This window comes from Prosopis cineraria, unplaced genomic scaffold (genome assembly GCF_029017545.1).
Source record: "Prosopis cineraria cultivar Desert tree isolate PC_DT_omini unplaced genomic scaffold, ASM2901754v1 PC3, whole genome shotgun sequence".
Taxonomy (NCBI): Eukaryota; Viridiplantae; Streptophyta; class Magnoliopsida; order Fabales; family Fabaceae; genus Prosopis; species Prosopis cineraria.
Window position 1 is genome coordinate 42,272,025 of NW_026555334.1, and position 23,817 is coordinate 42,295,841.

The 23,817-nt window shown below is 35.4% G+C and overlaps 2 protein-coding genes across 7 annotated transcripts; both read left to right on the plus strand.

The window, feature by feature from the left end:
* Positions 1-2,399: 2,399 nt before the first annotated feature.
* Positions 2,400-10,066, plus strand: LOC129306330 (phosphatidate phosphatase PAH1-like). Of its 6 annotated transcripts, none has more exons than XM_054946866.1 (12): positions 2,407-2,775; positions 2,939-3,066; positions 3,184-4,815; positions 4,918-5,507; positions 5,590-5,663; positions 6,653-6,737; positions 8,234-8,320; positions 8,494-8,566; positions 9,117-9,160; positions 9,255-9,383; positions 9,460-9,558; positions 9,646-10,066. In XM_054946866.1, the coding sequence occupies exons 3-12, from the start codon at positions 3,369-3,371 to the stop codon at positions 9,697-9,699; spliced, it is 2,682 nt and encodes an 893-aa protein (XP_054802841.1). In that variant the 5' UTR covers positions 2,407-2,775; positions 2,939-3,066; positions 3,184-3,368; the 3' UTR covers positions 9,700-10,066. The 6 variants fall into 6 exon arrangements, 3 of the variants coding, with proteins under 3 accessions (XP_054802841.1, XP_054802840.1, XP_054802839.1); XM_054946865.1 differs by having other exon boundaries at positions 2,971-3,066; XM_054946864.1 differs by lacking the exon at positions 2,939-3,066.
* A 1,943-nt stretch (positions 10,067-12,009) lies between these two features.
* Positions 12,010-23,597, plus strand: LOC129307354 (uncharacterized). The gene is given in 20 exon segments (XM_054948290.1): positions 12,010-12,479; positions 12,724-12,942; positions 13,117-13,212; positions 15,112-15,164; positions 15,352-15,448; positions 16,113-16,186; positions 17,031-17,076; positions 17,865-17,873; positions 18,333-18,500; positions 19,563-19,639; positions 19,961-20,027; positions 20,659-20,724; positions 21,079-21,186; positions 21,347-21,477; positions 21,706-21,772; positions 21,908-21,972; positions 22,046-22,139; positions 22,350-22,420; positions 22,516-23,251; positions 23,326-23,597. Coding segments are annotated over 19 exon segments (2,004 nt in total). The 5' UTR covers positions 12,010-12,329; the 3' UTR covers positions 22,862-23,251; positions 23,326-23,597.
* Positions 23,598-23,817: the final 220 nt, after the last annotated feature.

Sequence of the window (23,817 nt, forward strand, 5' to 3'; positions counted from 1 at the left end):
ATAGAATAATTAACTCTTGAGGGTAAGACAGTTTTGATATTAATTTAAATGAAAGGTAATTTTATTTTTTTTAAAAAATTTAATTTCAAATTAGCACCCATAGATTGCAATAAAATTTAAAAATTTTGAGGCTTTAAATTTAAATAAATATGATCAAAAATTTTTATTGAAAATTTTCCTTTATAAATATTGCTCGCTCTCTTTTCGATGAATTCAAACTCTTCGACGACCATCTCAATCACAATGTAACTACCTTTCTTAAGGTGTTTGTTCACACAATTTCATGTATCCCTTTTCATGGTTTGCTATGTTTTTTATAGACCATGCCCTCACACTCTCTTTCTTTGTGGCATGCCAAGGATTCTGCTTTTTATATGAAACTAGGTTTGTTTGTAAACACATTGGTCAATGATAATGAAAAAGGTATTAAAAGACATCAACCATGCGGATAGCAATGGAAGCAGTAAACGACAAGTCTAATGGAAGAGCAATCGAGGTGAGCAATTTCTCATCGATTCAGTCTCATGGTTTTTTCCTTGAAGTCATTGAGATCACTTTCGTAATGTGGATAAATTTATATGATTTCTTTTGTTGATGATTTTACCCCTTCTCCACATTTGTAACGTGGATAAATTTATATGTAAATACATTGTTTTTTGTTTTATCAAACTCATTTTTTTTTGGGAATTCAAAAAATGAGAGATTAAATGTCATTTTCATGTTCATTGATGTTTGAACTCATAACTGAAGTTAAATGGAATTGTTGGTGGGAGAAGGTGGAAGACAGGTGCATGCGGTGGGGTCACTCCCTTTATTCCCTTGGAGCGCCATTTTTAGGGGCTGTTTCTAACTATTGGCCATATTTTTGGGCGTTCAGTTTTAAGCTGTGATGAGCACCCTTGATGAGCATCTGGATCTGTACAGTTCAAATTTTATAATTTTTTTAATTTTATTTTATATTTATTATAAAAAATTATAAAATTTTAATAAATCCATTTTATCATCAATTTAGACAATATATATTTAATCTGGATGATTTAATTCAATATTATTTTTTTTTAATTTTTATAAATTGACTGTACATATGCACTTTGAATAGATATAAGCCTAAGACTATTTTCAGCAACTGATACCTCAAATCCTAACTGTTCCATATATATGTTTTCACTGAGATCCCATTAAGAAAAGCATTATTAAAGCACACCTGATGTAGCTTCCAGTTGTTTGCGATAGCAAGAGTAAGCAAAGCTCGGACTGGTGGGGGAGGAACTGTAAGGTGTGTTGTGCAAAACTACCATCAGCACGAGTCTTGATCTTGAAAAGCCAACTACAACCAATGGGCTTGCGATCATTTGGAAGAGGAACTAGCTTCCAAGTATTAACACCAAGAAGAGCATTATATTCTTTTCATACACTATCCAAAATACATTTGGAAGATTAATTTATAAATTTTTTTAAAAATTTAATATAATTAGATCATTCAAATTAAATTTATATTATCCAGATTGATAATAAAATAAATTTATTAAAATTTTATATTTTATAATTTAATATATATATATATATATGTGTGTGTGTGTGTGTATTAAAATATAAAAAATAAAAACTGACAAATAATTGCTTATCAAGTGACAAGCACGATAGTGACAAGCACAAAAACCGAACGCATATTTTTGGCGCGGTAACTCTATGAAGTCTAGTCAACTGGCTTTGGAAAGGTAACTCCAACTATTTAACATCCTATTAACGATACTAACAATTAACGTGCCTCAGCTTTGGAGTTTGGATAAACAATAGCATCACCAAGCTATTAGCAGTCTAGTCAACTGGTTAAAACTTGAACAATTTAGAAAATTATTTAGAGGTTATATTATCCACCTATTAAAACAAAATGAAATAAAATTTGAACGGTTGAAACTTAATTCTACTGTACATATAAAAAGTTAGGTATGAAAAAACAATTCCAAAAACAGCAGTATTCAATAAATGGGCATTTGTTTTCCTATGACCATAAAAAAATAAATAAATGCATTCGACAGAAATCAATACGGATCTCGACGACAGATTTGCCAAGTCACTTGGTGTTGGCCAAAACTTGGGAACATGTTAGCTGTTAGATGAGTCCAGATGTTATTAACTATTCTGCATTTTTTCCGTCCTAAATTGTCACCTAATGGATCACGTGGTCAAGGACAGAAAAGGAAAGAAAGAAATAAACAATGAGAAAATCATGGGAAAAAATGAAAATAAAAATGCATCATTTAGTAGTATTCTAGCTATTCCAGGAATTGTCACGAATATTCGTTTAGACCTTCTAATGTAAACCTCAATTTTTTTTTTTTTTTTTAATTTTTTCCCCCTCGAAGGCTGCAGAGAAATGAGGTGGTTGAATTTCCGTTCCACCCATGCAAACCCAGCGACTCAGCACGAAAAGTAGTTCGAAATGACCGAATAATCCCTCGCACGCTTCAGAATTTATGTGTTGCTTGCCAAGTATTTCCTGTAATATTGAGGCGGAAAAGGGATAATTGAACGGTTTTGGTCGGGGAATACCTATTTAATGCTGCGGTTGTGGAAGGGTGGTTTTGATTTTTGATTCGGGCTTCGCTCTATTGCCCAATCCTCCTGAAAAGGCCCGAACTGTGAAGTTTCCAGGGAGGATTAACAGCATCAAAAGGCAGTCCAAGAATTTTAAAAAACATCATAACAAAGAAGGAAAGACCAAGAGAAATCGCCCCTCAATTTCTTGAGCTGCCGGATTGGAGCTCTGAATCTGTAAGTCTTACCTGACCGCCTTTATTGATTCATCTAGCTCTGCTTCTTTCTGTCACGAATTTATTGTTTTTATTTCAATGTCTATCCCCCCTCTCCCTACGTTGGACAAGTTTTCCTATATAATTATTTCTGAACATTAATTTCTGGTAATTATCCAATAAAGCTGGCTTTCTTGGCTTCGTTCACTTTTTCAAGTCAGGCGATACAGTCGAAGTTTCGAAACTTGAGCACAATATTGATATTTACTGCAAAGTCTCCAGTTCCTTTCTAGCCTTCCCTTCATTATTTTTGGTAATCCGAGTGGGCGCTGTTGTTTCAGTCTACTGAAAATCTTGGTTCAAATTTACTACCTGAACGGTCATTCCCTTAGTTAAATCTGTTTTTCTCCCTTCATCTCATGCTATGCAGCTTTACTCGAACAAGAACCATATTCAGGGGAAAGAAAACAACAAGTTAAGACATTCATAGCCAAGTGGGTTGGAAGAATAATTTATACGCATTATTGTAATTGACGTAATTGGAAGCGAGGCTTTAACTTCAAGGACTGTTTCTTGGTCTCCCAAAAGTTAAGAGGTTCACAGGCAACTCACGAAATGAATGTAGTGGGCAAAGTTGGAAGCCTGATTAGCCAAGGCGTTTACTCAGTTGCTACCCCTTTTCACCCCTTTGGTGGAGCCGTTGATGTGATTGTTGTTCAGCAGCAAGATGGGACATTCCGAAGCACGCCATGGTATGTTCGGTTTGGTAAATTTCAGGGTGTTCTCAAAGGTGCTGAAAAAATTGTGCGTATAAATGTTAACGGTGCTGAAGCAAACTTCCACATGTATCTTGATAATTCAGGGGAGGCTTATTTTGTGAAGGAGGTGGATGATGATAAGGGAATGGAGTCAATTGGAATTGTTGAAGATACTAGTAACTCTGAATTTACGCGAGACAACATTGGTATGGAAATTGATAATACTCATGCTCATAGATTTGCCCATAGTGTCTCTGATTCAGGGGTGCTTGCTTTGAAAGATGAAGATGATTCGCTTGATGTGCCTCCAATTCAAAGAACAGAATCTGATAGTGGCAGGAGATATTATGATTTCCAAGATGAGCAATCTTCTTTTGAAGGTTCAGTTGAGCTGTCAGAGTATGAGTCAAATCCATATGAGACTTTAGATGGAGATAATTATGTTGATTCGCAGGACTCTCATCCAGAAATGGTATTGTTTAGTGTGGATGGCCATGTATTGACGGCTCCTATCTCTGAATCAGAGCAGAATACAGACACTCTGCAGTTAGAAACTCCTCAATTTCATCTTGTTCCAGGTGGAGGGACTGAGTTTTGTGAAGACAGCACGGAGTTTATTTCTGGTGAGAGTGCCTGGGATGCTGATTATATAAGTCAGATGGATGCTCCAGCAGCTGATGTTCCAACCGATAGCCATTTCTACACTAACGGCGATGATAATATTTCTGAGCTCCAGCAGGAGGGTCATCAGGAAGAGGAGGGACATATTCATATACAAAATCAAGAAGAAGGCCGTCATATGCAAAATGATTCAGTAGAGGGTGCATCTGGTATCACAAGGAATAATGTTTTCAAAAGCTGTTTGGAGTTGCAGGAATTTTCTCAGCTGGCTGGGAATGCTGATTTACTGGATAAAGTTTCCTCATTGGGGGATCAGCATTCAGCCGAGGATACGAACACAATACACCCAGTTGTTGTTGAGAATGAAGAGGGGAGCCTGGCAAAATCTAAATGTGATGGTGAGTTGTCTCCTTCTGACGCTTCTGCTTCTTCTGATGATTGCAGATCTTCAGAAGTAAGACCCCAAGATGTAGAGAAAAAAGCATTACGGGAAGTTGAAACCGATTCAGGAAGACATTCTGTTTCCGATATGGCTATATCAAATGATGAACATACAGGCAAGTCAGCATCAACCAACGGACTAGATGATATTCAACAAACCCTTGTGTCTGAAGATCGTAGCAATAAAAGTGAGGTGGCAGAACCCCAAACAGTATTCAGAGAAGAGGCCAAAAGTCATCCAGGTTTGAGTGAGACCTCTGTTGCAAATTTGTTATTCTTGGATTATGATCTACGACTATCTGTTGATTTTGGGTAGTGCTTGATTACTTTCTTGTAATTTTTAGGATTTGAGATCTCACTATGCGGCCATGAACTTAAGGCAGGTATTGGCATGGTTGCAGCTGTTAAAGCATTTGAATCTCATCGGATATGTGCAGACGAGTTTAAAGTTTCTGCCCCATCCATAATTAAGAATGAAAATCTCATTATAAAGATCAAGGAGAGGTACTTGCCATGGGAAAAGGCTGCTCCCCTTGTTCTTGGAATGGCCGTCTTTGGCTTAGATTTACCTGTTGAGCCTAAGGATACAATTCCCGTGGAGCAGGATGATGCACTGAAATCTAGGGATGATGATCATGGATCTGCTCGGTCTGGGCGTAGATGGAGACTTTGGCCTATACCTTTTCGAAAAGTCAAAACAATTGAGCACACTAGTAGCAATTCTTCAAATGATGAGGTTTTTGTGGATTCTGAGTCTGGTTTGCAGAATTCTCTTGGAGAGTCATCTCCAACAGCTGGCAGCCACAGGTCTCCTCACAAGCAATTAGTGAGGACTAATGTGCCCACTAATGAGCAAATAGCCTCTTTGAATCTAAATGAAGGCCAAAATTTAGTAACCTTCAGTTTCTCTACCAGGGTTCTTGGAAAACAACAGGTTTAGTATTCATCAATATAATTATTTGCATAAATATTTGGATTTTTCTTTATTTAAGCCTGATATTTTAACTCAACAACAGGTTGATGCTCATATATACTTATGGAAGTGGAATGCAAGAATTGTAATTTCAGATGTTGATGGAACTATTACCAAGTAAGGCTTCTGATAATGAATATGTTAATAAACTTCGACACAGATGCTATGTTATTGTTGTTATTCTTCTCAATCCTTTCTTGGTCCTATTTAATTGGATGTTTATGTTATAATTAAATCTTGTTGTTGACTACTCTTGCAAAGTTACGTATATTTTGATGCCATAGAAGTTGTTTAAGAGTAAATTAAGACAGAAATTGGGGTGCAGACTTTGTTATCTCAGGATCTGGCTTGTAGGAAGCCTTCTGGTGTGTTTATATGACATTCAGTCATAGTAGATTAGTAGTTGGTGAGTCACAACTTCCATTCTCATTGCTCTACTCTTAAAATGTTTGAAGCAAGCCATCTTGTCTTCTTCTTGTGCTCTAACAACATGCTGGTCGGGCAGAGAATAAGAAATCTTTTGAGAAAACATAACTTTGGGTTCTTGCACTTTACTCGAGTTTTACTATAGGTCTCTGCACTTTTTTTCCAATGTTCTAGATCACTACATTTTTATTTTTCGGTGTTTAACAAACTGCAGAGACTTAAAGTTATGTTTTTCCAAATCTTTTTCAAAACAAATAACATCAATGTACTTAATGACTCAAGCTGTTGGATTTTAGCTGGTAACCAAGTGGCTTTAATGAAGCAAAGCATTGTGTTTAGCTTTTTGTGTAGTATATCATGAGCTTTTTCATCTAAATCTTGTAAAACTTGGATGATTAACAAGTTTCTTTGGCTGTGTGTCATTGATGATGGGTATGACTCTGGTTTTCAGTGGCATCATTTACCCATACCATTTTTCTCTGGCTTGCATGTAGACATGCGTTTGACAATAATTTACAATGGAAAAACAAAAAAAGATGCTCATGATTTCATTTGTGGTTAGAATTGGGCAGATATTTCTTAATGAAGTTGTAAAACAAGAAAAAAGCTAAAAAGAATTAAAGGCAGAGCTGCAGTATTGTTTGGGAATCATAATGAAAATGGTTTTGTTGTCCTTTCAGGTCTGATGTTTTGGGACAGTTCATGCCTTTAGTTGGTAAAGATTGGACTCAATCTGGAGTGGCAAGGCTTTTTTCTGCCATCAAAGTATGCATATTTTATCTATACAAACACCTGAATTTATTATTTAATAGAGCTAGAGTTTGATGGGAGGCTGAAAGTTGATGAGTTTTATGGCTAGGGAGCTCTCAAGGGCTTTTTCTTTAAGGAGTATCTTATAAAGTGGATGTACAGGCTGCAGATTGATTTTCTGCTTTCTTCAGCCTTGAGAGCTTTTAAGTAGAAGCATGATTTTTTGGTAGGGACAAAAAGACTATTTGATTTTACTTTCTGGATGATGAGTTTAACTGCAGATTACAAGTGCACGCTGTTTCTGTAGTGATGTAACAAACACTCTTCTCTTTTATAGTTATAGATCTATTCCAACACACACTCTCCCGTGAACTTGGTTTGCAAGAAACTGGACTAAGTTACACTGTATTTTGGCTTGAGATTGTTCAGCAAATGGACCTGAAACCTGGTTAACGTTTGGTTTGCTTGATTAGCAAGCACAGTTGAGTGGAATGCTAGCATGACTGTTCTCTTTTGTAGCCAAACTAAACTGTTACACAACTTACAAATAGTATCCGTAGTTTGCTTTCATGACCACACAGCATTTCATGCTTATTTTTTCATGTTTCACTTTGTATTTTATGAATATCATTACAACAACAACAACATTTGATGAATATCATTATTTTGGAATAATTTCCCCCCTCGCCCATCAGAGATATCTAAATCGCATATTCTTCTTTTCTATTATGAATATAAGCAGTTATACATAATCCCTCTCGATATAACCAAAATATTCCCAAGAATAGTATTGATTTCTTTCATTAAAATTATAACTTGCAAAAAATTATTTTTGCTCTATTATTTTTCAAAGTAAAACACAGAACCATGCAGGAATTGTTTGGTCTCCACTTTTAGAAGCCCAAAAGTCCTTTTAAAAGGACAACTTTTAGCGAAGTTTTGTTTGGTTTCCAAATTCTTATTTTTGGAAGCATATTCAGGAAACCGACTGTGCAAGACCAAAGCTCCAATGAGTTGCTTTTGAGATCAAGAAAAACACATTTAGGAAATATTCCTGTGATTTTTTAATTTATTTATATTTTTTCAACATGTCAAATTTTACATAACAAATATTACATATCATTAAACTCATATCCTTTTGGTAATTACACATTTAAAAGTATTTTTGATGATATTATCCAAATAACTTTCAGTTTACTGAAATGATTTCTTAAAAAATATATTTGGACATAAATCTCATTATGACAACTAACTTTTGTTCAAATTTCAGTTTGATAAATGTGTTTTTAGCAAATTGTAAATCAAACTCACGTAATGTGGTCATTTCTCAGAGGAAGAGGGACTAGGTTACCCTATTATTATTTTTATTCAATAGTTAAGCTTCTTCTCATGTTTGAATGTGATTGCTAACATGTTTAATGTCATATGCAGCTAGCATTCATGATATAATTTGCATTGAATTGTATATCAGGAAGATTAATGTCTAACGTTAGATTCTGCTTGCGTGTCAGGAAAATGGATATCAACTTCTGTTTCTGAGTGCCCGTGCCATTGTACAAGCATATCTAACCAGGAACTTTTTGCTTAACCTGAAACAGGTATTGAAGCAACCTGGCTTCCTGTGATCACTATCAACCATGTAATGTGGATCTTGATTTAATGACTAGATAATTCCTTTATGAACGATCTGCTTGATCTTTTGGCTGTTTGATTTTGTCATCTGGTGATAATACCGTCGTAGCTGAATTTTGTTAGTTATGCCTGCTTGCAGGATGGAAAAGCATTACCAAATGGACCTGTGGTTATTTCGCCTGATGGATTATTTCCCTCACTTTACCGAGAAGGTGAGGAGTGAGGCGCTTGTAATATGACTAATTAAGATTGCAATGGATTCTGCTATGCGGTATATGTTGTCAATTTCCAGCATTGTGATAAGAATATTGGAGCTCCCTTGTGCTTCTTTATTCGTTGATGCTATGTCTGTGAACTGAATAAGATTGTAGAGAAGAGAAGGAAAAGAAACAAGCCCGATATTTATTGTGATTGTGAATTATGTATGAAACCAATCGCAGAAATTTCAGCAAACACAATGCATGTTCGTTATTTTATACTTAAACCACCTGGATCTGGGGCCTGTACTTAGCCTCCTAATCTTTTTCAAATTTTCCTTGGTTTTATCATTTATGAAGAGCTTTAGCAAATACCGACTTTCATATTCATTATTGCCAAGTCATGCTGTATAATGAACTGTCTTACCTGGCCCTTGCTGACAGAAATTTTTTTTCATATGGAATTACTTGCACGTGTATGTGCTGCATTTTCTTTTTCTGCGGAAGTGATTTTGATCCATGACTGACTTGTTATGTTGTGGTTGGGGTTCTTTTGCTGATGAAGTCATAAGAAGAGCACCTCACGAGTTCAAGATCGCATGTCTTGAGGTAATTATGGAACACAAAGCCCTGTCACTCAAAGTAACTGGGAAATTCATACTGTTGCCAACATTATATTGTACTCATGATATGATTTTTGCAGGATATTAAAAGACTTTTCCCTGCTGATTACAACCCATTCTATGCTGGATTTGGCAATAGAGACACAGATGAACTTAGTTACAGAAAGATTGGAATTCCAAAAGGCAAGATATTCATCATTAACCCCAAGGTGTGTATCCTGCACTGACATTTCATACAATTTGCTATCCCCGCGTATGAACTATAATTCCTACAAAATCCAACAGGGCGAAGTTGCCATAAGTCATCGGATCGATGTGAAGTCATATACATCATTACACACCCTTGTCAATGACATGTTTCCCCCTACTTCTTTGGTGGAGCAGGTGAGGAATTATATAAAATCATGAACGAGATTTTGTTTCCTTACTTCACAACTTACAGCGTGGATTTTTAATTCTGGAACCTTGCAGGAAGACTTCAATTCATGGAACTACTGGAAAATGCCATTGCCAGATATTGACTAGTTGATTGCTGAAGGTGAGCTGTATAGCTCCCTCTGACGAGGATCTCAGTTGGTATGGGGCCATCCAAGTTTTTAACAGAAATGAAAAGCGTTCCTCGAGTGACCCATTCAGACGCCGTAATTGATGATCGAAACGTACCTTTTTGCACTCAAAGTTCATTCTTCGGAATAAGCTCTGGGCCTATTTTTTGATCTTCATTAATTCTTGATTCGTGGTGGGCCATGCAATAGGAAGAAGCATACAACATTGCTCCATCACCAAAGCAAAAAAGTTGTAGAGTGGTTTACATGTCATACTGAAGTGAACCTTGTATTTTTTTCTTTTCCTTGTTATTATCAAGGAATAATAGCATAGATGCTTACTCAAAGCAGCTGTCTCTATCTCCACTTTATAACGTTGTGTGGGTCCTTCAACCCCGGGCTCCAAGCCCTCATCTGTGAGCGTTGCTCGCAATTTTGTTTTTAAGCTCTTTTTAAAATACTCTAACGTTATATTTAGATAAGTGAATTTAAGTTGAAATTTAAATTTAAAATCTCACATTTAAAATTTATAAATTTTAAATATTTTGTTTGGATGATATAAAAAATTTTAAATTATATTATAATATTAAAATACTTTGTTTGGATTTTAAATTTTAAATTTTATGTTTGAATTTAAAGGCAATTCAAATAATGTCTTTAATCAAAGTCAATGGTCCGGTCTTGATCAAGGGTGGTGACCCAATTTTGGTTGACTTTGATTGTCCAAAATCAGATGGCAATGTTGGTCTAATCATTATTGGCAACGACACAATGGTCTCGATTATTGCTAGCAATTTAGTCTCGATAGGCATCAGTGGTTTGGTATCAGTTGAGGTTGGCTATCCGGTCTCAATTGGCATCAGCCTTTCCATCCCAGTCCACCCCCGCCATCCAATCCCAATTGGCACCGGCCATCCAATCCCAGTCAGCATCAACCATTCGAAGCTAGTTAAAGTCGACTGTTCGGTCTTGGTCATCACCTATGGTCTTGTCCAATTTGATGCCAGTTGTCTGATCCCAATTGGTGTCGTCCATGCCATCTAGGTCAAAGCCGACCATTCGATCTCGGTCAGCATCGACTATTTGGTCCCTATGGCAGGGTCCATGTTAGATGTCTTGTCCCTATTGGTGTCGGCATTCTAGTCTTGATTGTCACCTATGGTCTCAATCAATGTTGATTAGAGGCAAAAATGTCAAAGCTAAGAAGGTAGTGAAGTTGACGAACGAACATGAAAAAAGAAATAAGCTTTCATTGAAATTTAAAATAATAGGAGTTTGGAAATGATTTAAAATTGTAAAGGAATTTATGTATGATTTGAATTTGGGTTAAATTCAAATCTGTACATTTTTAGTTACCTAAATAATAAATTTAACTCAAATCCATATCTAAATTTAAATCCACGTGCATCTAAACATAGCATAAATGTATGGTTTTTTTAAACTAACATGAAAAAACATTTTTGTTGATGAATACATAGTTCCTAAATAAAATAAAAAGTTATGAAAAAAAGTTATAGACAGGCCATATTTTTTATCAGAGAAGTTGGCAGAAAAAATAAACAAAATTTTATTTGGATATAATTCTTAATTATTAAGTCTTTAATAATATGTCTTTTTCATATCAAAGTCTACTTTATCAAGAAATCCACCAATGCTTTTCTAAAATTTTTTCACAAAAGCATTGGAAAAATTGTTAAAATTATTTTGATTTATAAAATTAATTAAAAAGGACATATTTTGAGCACTTATTAAATTGAACTAAATTTTTAATTAATAATAATAATATATTAAGAATAATGAAATTGTTTACTTGGATAAAAATTTATGGGCCAACGTCCAGAGAAGAGCCCACGAATACTGATACGGGTCTACTTATTTTGCTGGCGTCTTTTGGCCCTGAAATGGACAAGTAACGGTAACAACTAACAACCAACGAGAAATGGCGGCTTTAAGCGCCAAAGTATGGGGGCAAAGGGTGAGTCGAATGGGGGAAATGACAAGAAAGGACCCCATAAAAAAATTTATATCAAATTCTAATTTTTTACGACTAATATTTTTAAATTCAGTACTCCTCTTTCAATGTTTCAGCATTAAAAATTTTAATTTAATATTAATTTTTTTAATGAGCTACTTAGTTGTCATTCTACCGTCAAATGGTAATCTAGATGAATTAAAAAAAAAAAAAATACGAGGCGAAACGAGAGGCACATAAATCGAACTTGATGGCAGAGATCAACATTCATCGTGTCGCGCAAGCGCTTGACTTCTTCCTTCGCCATTTTGCCATCTCTTCACTTACACCCTGATGCCATTCCTTCTCTCTTTCCTCTCTTACCATCCAATCCTCTTCTCCCTTCTCTTGTTCTCACAGATTGATCATCGCCGTTGAATCAATGGCCAGTCCGCACTAGAAACTGCAATAACATTTGTGACCAGGATCAACGTCCAATTTCTTTTCATGTTTCCTACCCCATCAATTGCATGCCCAGTTTCTACATCGATATGAATCATATATTTTAAAGGATTAAGGAAAAGATCATCCACTTTTTTCCGCATGTTACGAACGCAAAGAAAGAAGATTAGTGTACAAGAAAAGCGTGGTGAGCGAGGATGTCGTGGGTAAGATCAGCGGTGAACAAAGCGGTGGAAGTAGGAGGTCAAAGCAACCTCTCTCGTACCGTCCGCAACTACGCTGATTCCGTCGTCCTACACGCCAGCAATGCCGTTGCTGGTGGAGCCAAGATCATCCAAGAGCGAATTGTATATTCCGACACTCTTTTCTCCCCTTTTCATTTTAATTTCTAGAATGAGAGAAATGGCATCGTAATCTAACGATTTGAGAATGACAATGCCACTTTTTCCGAGAGCATACTTCTGTCAAGGGTTTTGCGTCCCCTTTATTGTCAAGGGCAGGACTGTTCTGCCTCTCTTTCCCCGGGTGGGGGGCTCTTTCTGGGTGAATTAGAGTTTTTTTGTGAATTGCTTGAGTGGTTTTGTCAAACAGGGCAATCGGAATATGCAAAGCTTTAAGCTTACTGTAAAACGACTAGAAGAAGTTTCAGTTTCATGTCGGGGAACAGAGAGGGTTCAATTACTAAGAAGGTGGCTGGTTGCACTGAAAGAAGTTGAGAGACTGGCTGGCTTCTCCGAGCTCAATGCAAGAGATACAGAAGACCCTCTTGTTAGTAATGAATCCAAGGATTCACCTGGAAGACCGACTCCGGTTTGTGAAACAATTTTGTTTCATCACTTCCTACATTGCAATTGCTTTCTTCTTGCTCTTACGAGGGGCCTCCTGTTAATCTTACTTCCTTGCAGAAGCCTCTCTTTTTACCTCTACTGAGTTCTTACAACTTCGGTTTTTTGTTAGTAATCCACTACGTAAAACCATGGGCAGGTTTATTATGCTGACCCTGGCATGACAGGTGAACCCAGAAATTTTCGCGATGTCTTTCTTTCCAGTCAAGCTCTTGAGGGCATAACATTGTCAATGGTAAGTTGAACAATGGTTAGTGGTTTTCCTGCACATTTTAATTTTATAGATAATCTCAACAGTTAGTTTATTCTGTAGCGTCGAATTTTTGGGGTTAGTATCGGACCCCAGTTATTACCCAATTGTCTCGTGTATTTTCAGTTTGTCACTGCGAAACTTTCGCTCAGAATGCGGTTTAATAGGCTATGGGTTTAGTAGTGTTTTAGCTGCCAAGCAGATTCTTTCACTGGGTATGTTTATTTTATTTAATCCCACCACATGTTGGGTGGGGGTCAACATGCATGCAACGTTACTTAAAATTTTAGGAGAGGAAAGAGGGAGAGACATGCCATGCCCATTTATGAGCTAATTAAGAGGGTACCCCCCCCCCCCCCAAAAACACACACACACAATTTTAGGAGAGGAAATGGAGAGAGACATGCCATGCCCATTTATGAGCTAATTAAGAAGAGAGAGAGAGAACTTAAAACATAATCTGCCAATTGATCTAATTATTGATTAATCTTAATCCATATAAATTTACAGGCTGTTTAAATTTTAGTTAAGTATAATTGATTTTAAAAAAATTAATTAATATGATTGATTTTGATTATAATTGATTATATTATAACGTGATTATGTTTGGATATTATTTTTTTAAAATTAATTTTGATAAAATTAGAATGTTTGGATGATTTAGTTAGAATTAATTTTAGACATACAAATTACCATAAAGGATATTGCTTTTAAAAATTAAAATATTAATAAAGTTGTATATGTTATTAAATTTGTTTAACTTTATTTCCATGTAAAGTATACTACCTCCATAAAAAAAAGACATTTTTAATCAAATTTAACCTTTTAATAAAGTAGTTACTTATTTTTCAACTAACCTTATCTTTTCATATTTATCCCTATTTAATAGAGTGTTTAAGCCTAAAATAAATATAAAGTAATTTATTCAATAGGAGTATTTTTTTAAAAAAGGTAATGATTACACATTGAAAAACTGAAAATGTCTTACATTTTTTTTATATCTAACTCTTTAAAAAATGTCTTATATTTTTAAATAGAGGGAGTATTATTTAACTTATATACCTGATTAATTATATAAATTTAAATTGTATTTATATTAATAATTTAATGTATGTAAAAAATAAATCTAATATCTGATAAAGTTACATTTGATAGTATTAAATTTTTTTTCATCTATTTTTTAATATGTATAATAATACTTATTTAGTATAAATATATTATATTATTTAAAGTTGTAGCTGGAGGTGGCACACATTTTGGAAGGAAGAAAAGTGATGTTGTGTGAGAGGTATTAGAAGCTGGCGAGAAAACAAGAATAAAAGGCAATCAGTACATTGAGATGACAATGAGCCACACAGGGATGTATTTGGTATCTGAAAATTTCTGACACGCCATTAAAGCTGAATGCTGAGAATTGATTTACAGAACCTAGTGAGATGAGCTTCTTTGAAACGCAATTAAGGGTGCAAAACGTGGTGATAAAAAAAAAAAAAAGAGAGGGTGTTTGGGATTTTTCTAACAAGGCCATGGTTAAAGCATTCATACTCGGTTTTTTTGGGCATCCAAACAGGCATTTAATTACTTAAAATATTCCAACATTGGAATTATGATTAAAGTTCACTGATAATGTATATAACTGGATGCTGTGAACATGAATGTATATTTCATGTCAAAAAAAAAAAAACATGAATGTATATAGCTAGACAATCCTATTATAGAACACGAAAGTGGCATTTGCGTAGCAGATGGAATTTTATTCCTCCTCCTCATAAAAATTTGTTGAGTTGCGATGACTTGTAACCTACTATCTATTCTGCGAGATTCTAATGACTGCTGTCACGCATTTATGGTTCTTAAATGATGGCCATCTCTTTTGTATCACAGATTCTTGAAGCACCAAACGAAGAAGAAGTTTCATTACTTTCAGAGATATACGGGTAATCTACTACTTTTATTTTTCTCCTTTTTTTCTCCAAAATTAAAAAAAAAATTCACAATTGATATTTTTGTGGACAAATGTTTCTTCAGTACTTAGAAAGTTAACAGATGCTGGTGAGGAAGTATAAGCATTTGTCCCCTGACTGATACTAGGAGAAAAGCTTGCTTAAAAGATTACTTTTACAGGCTTTGTCTAACAGGCGGAAAGGAAGAGGCTACTGTAGTGTTATCTAGTGTAATGGATCTGGCAAAAGTTTTTTCCGGATATGAAGATGAAGTACTGGTAATGCCATTGATATTTTCTTTTTTGCATTATTTGCATGGGGCTAGAATGAGCCCATGCTCCGAACATTATGAAGAGACTTGGGTGCATACTTATTATCATTTAGGTGTCAAACCAATTTGACAACTAGGGATTTTTTGCTTAGGTGTATATTTGTAAACTGGTGTTATTTACAGTTCAGAGCAGAGTTTCATATGTGCTGCTTCACGGTTTGATTCATTGCCGCATCACTTTTTCTTTGTGAACACATCTATCCTGTTTTCCATTATTGAATTGTGAGCTTCATTTTCAAGATTGGTCTTTTCATGCGCTAGAAAACATGGTTACTAAATGCCCCTCCTCCCTATTTAAGAACAAAATTGGAGGCCTCTAACAGCCCCAACTTTCCATTTACTGATGCTTGCAACCGATATTGCTCTTTACAGTTTATCAATTCAAAAGGGGTAATTTAAAAGGATCATATGCATCTGGTTTATGTTTAAACATCTCAACAATTTGTTGCTTGAAGCCATTCTCTGACATTTTAGATACTTGTTTTCTAACTTAAGCTTCTAGCTCTGTAAAATTATAATTACAAATTTAAATACACCTTTTAGAAGATACTGGAGATCATACACTTATTTCACATGTGCATTTCTTTCCCTCTCTCACCTTTTTTTATCAGGCAAAGCGGGAAGAATTGCTTCAAAATGTCCAAGGTGCACTTGTGGGGCTGAAAATAAATGCTGATCTCATGAGGTTGTTGCTAAGCATATCTTGATTGATGTTTGTTTGACCCTGAGATGTGCTATTCTTTAACACAAGGTTGAACGTAAATGCTGATACCATGAGGTTGTTGCTAACATATCTTTGTTGATGGTTGTTTGACCTTGAGATGTGCTATTGTTTAGAGGCCGTATCATAGAAATTGACTAATATATGCTTTGCCTATGATGCATCCGCGCTTAGCACCTGGTACTATTGCTTACTCATGCATGATCTAGGACCGTGTTGTCCGTAGCTGCATGTTCCGATTTTGATCAATTGGAACATCAGTTTCTTTATCTGTAATGGAAATTACCATGCGTCAATTTTTCTGCCCATCGGTTACATATCATAGAATTATATCTAGTCAGTACAAAAATATAAATCTATGGCAAGCCACTCTTTTCACAAGTCACAAATTGTGTGGTTTATACTCCATACAATTCATAAGGATCCCACTTAATTAGATATAAATTAGATAAATACAATTTATTTGGTTTCCCTATCTTCTGGAGTAAGCCCGTTGCTAAGCCTAGATTTGACCTATCTGTAGCTAGGCCATGCTGAGACATCTACTACTACTAGGAAGTACTACGGAAACATTTCATGGTATTCAAAATTTAAAGGAAGCATTCTGAGAAGATCATAGACTTGCATCAATTGTCAAATTCTTCAACTTCCAAGAAAAGCATGGCATGTAAAATATGTCTTCATAATCAATTTTTTGGTATTATTCCTGGTTGTCAGATATTGCATTGCTTATATCTTCTCAAATTATTGTATGCACCAAGTATTGACATTCCTGGTCTTCTTTTGTGTGATGATTCTCCTATCTCAGAATAGATGACGAAGCCAGCTGTTTAAAGGAACAAATCGAGAAAACCGTGGGAAAAAAACCAGATGAAGATTACATAAAATCACCAAAGAAACACCCATTATAGCAATAGAGGTGAGCTCAAGTTTCTTACAACCTGGTGAAAATGCGCTCAGCTCAACCCAAAGAAAGACTCATTCTAGCAAAAATTAACATGCACACAATTGTAGATCTGGTTTGATCATTATGGTGGCGGAACTAGAGGATATTTTTGTTGGTGTTTCTATGCAAATCTTTCAAAAGGCTTCAGCTTTCCTGTAATGTTTGGTTTTCCAGCGATGGCACAACACATGTACCCTTGCAAATTGATTCTTTTGTCATTCTCTTCACTTAGATTTGATTGTTGTTCTTGTGTAACCTTGAATTGCATTTCTAGTTTTTCCATTTTTTGTACTATGCTGAAAAGTTTTCTCTGCCTTCTATTTTGACTGTTTATTTCTCTATTATTGGTTATGTCATTTCTTCAGCATGTGAAATTTCATGCATTCCTCCCAATTCTCTCTTTAATTAGGATGGAAAGTGTAATACTTTGTTCAAACTTCAAACATGTATTAGGTTGTAAAAATGCAGGCATGCGTACAGAAATGTCTCTGGTAATGCTTGGGTTTTAATTTGAAACTATTTCCCTTTTTTTTTTTCACAGTTCTTTCCTAAGCAGTCCTTAGTTTACTACAAAAGGTGATAAGAGTTTAAATGGCTGTTATTGTTTGTTCTCTAGAATTTGAATATACCAAAGTGAACCTTTAATTATTACTGAATCCATAGTTAGATCAAAATGGCTTATATGTTTCTGACAAGAAAATAGAAGTGACAAAGAAAAGATGACATAATTGCAGGAGTGTTGACTATTGATTGAATGCCATGATTTACAAGTTGCATGAATGAAGCAATGAAAATAAAGTATTCCTTATGATATGATATGATATTTCTTACAAGATTGTCCATGTGGTTGATCATATAGTTATTTTCCTATGTTAAAGAAAATTCATTGAAAACTTATTTTATTAAAATTCTTATATTCCTGAGTATCTGTGTGCTTGAGCTAACAACTGTATTGAAGCTTAAAAATCTTATTGCAATTTGAAGCTTCTTTGTTGTGATGCTTTAATTCTTAATGTCAAGGTAGAGTTTAACCTTAAAAATCTATTTATATGCTGACTTTCTATTATGTGTCTTGTGATTAATGCCACAGATGTTTTATACCTACATATGAGCTTCTTCTAAGATATCTTCACAGATTTTAAGCAGCACTCGATGGATTTAAAGATCATATAATCAGTCAATAGTGTGTAATGAAGTGACGCCTATAAAGTTTCATTTCAGGTTCTTGATGAAGCTGCTTTACAAATTCAAACATGTAGTAAGTTGGAGGAACTCTTACTAGAGAAGAAAAACTTTAGCTATGGTGATTCTCCAGAATTTCATGCTGAAAAGGTCTTGTGCAATGATTTCTGCAGCCTCTATCTTGCTCTTCTCTTCCTGCTTAATCAACTATCTCCTTAAGTTCTTGTTTCTTTAATCTCTCTTTTGGAGATTCCAGATCCTTGCCTTCTAGATCTCTTACAAGAAAAAGTTAGGCAAGTCACCAAGTTTTAATTGATATTCATTAATATGCAAATAGTATCAAAGCTGCAACACTCTATCTATCTATCTATCTATCTTTCTTTCTTTCTGTTATTTTTACCGAAGGCTGAAGGCTAAAACCACCAAATACAGGCAGTAACCGAACAGCCCAAACGTCAACTTGTATACAACACTCGAGTTTGTTGAATCTCTCTCTCTCTCTCTCAGAGAAATTGTTGAAATGGGTTTCTGAAGGGGTTAGAGTGGTTTGATTTATCATATTGTAGCTTCTAAATGTTTATCCTTGACATGTTTATATTTGTTAATATCCAAATAGCGTCAGAGCTGCAACACTCTATCTTGAGTTAACTGAAGAGATTTTGAATGAGTTCTGCAGAGATTAAAGTGGTTTTGACTTACAGTATTGTAGTTGTAGGTTCTGGATGTCCTTGGCATGTTTTATCTTAAAATTCACGGGATAGTTAAGTATTAGACTTTCAATTTCATATGTTACTTCTCTAGAGGTCTATAATTTTAATGCTAGCTATTTGTTAGGGAGGTCTTCACATGAACTCTAACTCCCTAATTGGTTATAAAAGCTTCATATGATCGGGATATTGTTATCTTGATCTACCTTTTGAGAAAGGCTATTATGTTTGGCTCTATGTCCAAGCTTCCAAATCCTTCAAGTCAGACATAATTGAACATGTCACCAAGAAAAAAAAACTTACCAAGGTATACTTGCAATTTTGAGAACCCGAGGATTACAGAAAGCTAATAAAAGTTCTTTTGTAGATCCATATTGCACTGATATCAACAACTTATTGCAGCTAGGCATAAACTTGTATTAACTGTACAACATGGATGCCTAGTTTTCTGCTTTTGATACTACCACTTTTCGGGTTTAAGGGTGCTTGTTTGAATTGTTTGCAGGTTGATAAACTAAAAGTTTTATCAGAGTCTCTTGCCAATTCTACCTCAAAAGCTAAAAATCGCATCTCAGAACACAGGTACCTGAAACAGTTACTACAAGTTTCTTGAAGTGATTCTTGCTGGTGTATGTTGTGCTTGCTCATATTCTTGTACCTCGATTTAGTATTAAGCACAAACACTGCACTCAGCTCTACCTTACTAAGATAGACATGATTTCCATTATTATAAAGTTCGTTTTCTCATGCAGTAGTGTGAATAGTGTGATTTACTGATAATCTCATCTACTTTTGGGCTAGTGAAATTTCAGCGAGGAAAATGGAAATGTTGACCTTGGCTAAAATCTGTATTTCAGTATATTTTCTATAATGCCACTGAATTCTATTGCTGTCCTCTACTAGATCTCAAAAAGAAGAAGCACTTAGTTTCCGGCTAACCAAGTCCCATGAAGTTAACCAAGTTGAGAAGGTACATTCTATTCAAAAGAAGATAGATTTATCTTGTTGTAGATCTAATGACGAACTTTATGAAAGCGTACACAATAGGAACTAGGAACTTTCTCATCGCAGTGGGTAACATAATCAAGCATTGAGTATCTTCATAGATATTGCCCCCTTCCCCCTACACAATTGCTCGCATGGTGCTCTTTCCATGTCAACTGTTGATGGATTTGGGATGTGCTTGAATATTACAGATTGTTCATAATTCTATATTTCCATCTCGACTAAGTGAATTACACCTGCAACTCTGTCGAGCTTGGAATCCAGGAAGAATTTAATTGTCTTCTCTCTAGTTAGACATTTATTTTCATCACTATTTGTGTTATGTTTGCACTGTAAGCATTTATTATCGCCTCATTAACTTTTGCATTATCTGATATTAGAAAAATGTGTCATACAGAGACCTACCAGCTTCTTATGGCTATCTATTCAAACTGTTTGAAAGAGTTTAATATTTTTTCCTCAAGTTCTGATGATTTTTAGGTGGATATAATTAAATATTTAAATTATGATGTCTTGGCTATTTTTCGAAAAGAATTAAACATCCATGATTCTGAATGAATTCTTTCGCTTTTGAATGAATTTTGTTGCTGTTACAGGACTTGGGAGACGAGATTGAAGAACTCGAGAAGCAGAAAGATGAACTTGAAGCCAGTCTGAAAAAGGTTTTTTTTCAATTTTCTTTTCCCCTCTTTAGTAATGGAATTAGCATCTTCCCTTTAATTGGCAATTATGATATTCAAAAACGTATAATTGCATTGACCTGCAGATGTCAATTATGTTGTTCAAAAGTAGGTAATTTTTTTTAAACCAAGAAAAAAATATATTTCTTCTTTTGATTCACAGCATCTGCATTGGATGGCATCTAGTTTACTGCATCAAACTGATATCTAATATCTGTAGCATTGCTTCCATTGGAATACGCATCCTCCCCATACTATGAAATCTGCTAATGTGAGATTCATAGATATATTTGCGAATTTTTGCAAAAATTACGGAAATCTGATAACTTTTTGAAGGTCAATGCTTCGTTGTTATCTGCTCGTATGCGCCTCCAAAATGCAAAAGAAGAGAGAGATCAGTTTGAGGAGGCAAGCAATGAAATTCTTGCGCATTTGTCCATGAAGGTAAAAAAGCTAATTTCTTGCGTTGCATCACATCTACCTCTTAAAGTTTGAAAAAAAAAAAAAAAGGTTCGGGGAACGGTGATTTCAGATGAATATCTAATAATATGTCATAAACCCTTTTACAAATTTCATGATCTTTCACAAAATTTTGCTGATATAGGAAGATGAGCTTCTGCGAGCCATAGCTTCATATACAAATGAAGCTTGTGTTGTCAATACATGGATCAACTTTCTGCGAAGTACCTGGCTTCTCCAAACCGCACATAAAGAGAAAAAGAAGGAGCAGGTCAAGTAAGTCCTCATATCGTGTTGCTTAGTGCCAATGTGCAATCAAATTAATCCTCTTGATACATTTTCTGAAGTTCTATGGCTAACAACTGTTTCGTTTTCACCTTCAATTTCTTATTTGCAGTTATTAATTTGGAATTTGCTAATCTTTTCATTTCACAAAAACATTCAATTTCTTATTTGCACTTATTAATTTTGGAATTTGCTAATTTTTCATTTTATGAATTCAAGTGCTGACCTGGAGAAATATGGGAATTATTTTGTGAATTTGGTTCTAAGTCTTCTCTCTTCTTACAAGGTATTAAGTTATCCTAGCTTCAGAGTTTCCTTCTCTATTGTTTTACTGCCTTCGTCTTCACCTTTCATCAATTTAACTTGTACCTACGGCATTTTTTTCTTCAATTTCTTATCACAAGATTACTTGCATGTTTAGGACAAGTTGGGTCCATCTGTTACCCAAGCAAGAAAACTTGCGGAGAACTTGAGCTCAAGTCAAGGGTATCGTGCTCTGCCTTTCTGAGTGGTTTTCTTTCATGTCTTGTCCATGCCTCTAACCGTTGATTTATATCAGGTCAGAAATATCAGAAGCTGGAGATAATGATGTCTCTACCATAATGAATTCGAGGAAAAAGCTTGAAGAAGAATATCTGGGTGTCGAAAACAAGGTATTTTGCTTTCTTCTTCATCCTTCGAGATGGTTGCACTTGTCTTGAATGATGTTAAGTAGATATCATTACTCAATGTTATGAGAGGAATCTTCACTGCTGAGTTGACACCGCATGGGAGAATTCACTCAGTTCAGCTCTATTACTCGCATGATCTTGATGCCTTCCAACAAATCTCTTAACCACCACCTTTTTTGCTTGTATTTTCAGTTTAAATTTATACTGAGTTTAGCGGAGGACATTAAAAAACAGTTTCACATTCAAAATGAAGGGATTTTCAGGCATGTTAATTTATACTCTACTTTCCTTCCCTATCTCTGTTCATTTTTTCTCCTGAAATGTATTAGCATCAGTAAACTTCCCCATATTGACACAGAAAAGACCACGACAAAGTCAAGGATCTATTAGATGCCATTGAGAGAATAAAAGAAGAATTTGAATCCGTTGAGAGGCCGAAGCTGGAAGTTGAGACTCCAACTCAAAGGTCCGAAACACCGCCAAGCCAAACATCCTTTAAAAGTGCTTCACCTAGAACTCCATCTGTAGCGAACGGACTCAGACCAAATGGACTGCTCAAATCACTCTCATTTGGTGGGCGAATGTCAGAATCGTCAGAAATACAAGCACAACTCGATAAAATTTGTGACGATGATTCGGCAGACGAGATAAGTGAATGGGAGTTTGATGCTCACGAAAGAATTGACCATGCACCGAGAAAATAGACCAAAAATTACACCTGATGTTGTAAAGAAAAGAAAGAAATAAAGAAGGTACCACGAGAAGGATTTATCAGACACCGGACATCATATTATGTCCACCTGCGTTGTCCTGGGATGCGCAGGTTACCAATTTTGTTGGGGCGCTGAATTGTTGTATTAGTACGTATTGTCACTGAAGAATTGTAGATATTTAACAAAGAAATGTTCCTGAGCGATCCCCTGTTTATGTATAATCATTCACCGAGAAAAGTCAATTTTTTTCTTTTGTGCCAATGTAAAAATATTCACATGTTTTTCTAAATCCTGAAGATTATGTGACTGGGGTACATAGGTCCTATTCCGACCATTACACTTCTTAATCCATCTATCTACACAAGTGAAATCTGCTTCATGGTACTTAAACTCTTCCTTAACGCAGTAGTTTTCTTTTTTGTTTTTTTTTTCTTTAAAAAGCTTTCCTCTTACAGCAGAAAACAGTGGACAAATAATGCAGGACGGACTTGCAGTTATGATGGAGGCTGATAATGCAAAGTAACATGGGTTCAAATGAAAAAGATGAAAGGAAAAGCATGAGCTCGACACCCTTTGGGCTCGCATGGGATGGTGGAAGCTTGGAACTTTTCATCTCTGCAATGACAGTCTCCGCTTTATCCGCCGGTACTGTCATTGTTTTCTCTCTAACATGTTGAGTCAATGCAACTCGAAACTTGCTTGTTTGTTTTCCTTAAACGCATGTATTTTTTTTTCCCCCCTGACAATCCTTAAACCCATGTTTAATGCCAAACAATCATGAACATATTTTTGCCTTGCGTTCGAGCCAAATCACATTTTGCTTAACTGAGTCTGAGGTTCAAAGGAGGGTGTTCCTTACGTCAATGGGGAAGAAAGAAGTGATCATGTGACCGTAGTTTGATGAGCATCACGTGATTGAAGCAATGCCTTTTTCTAGTACTTCAGAG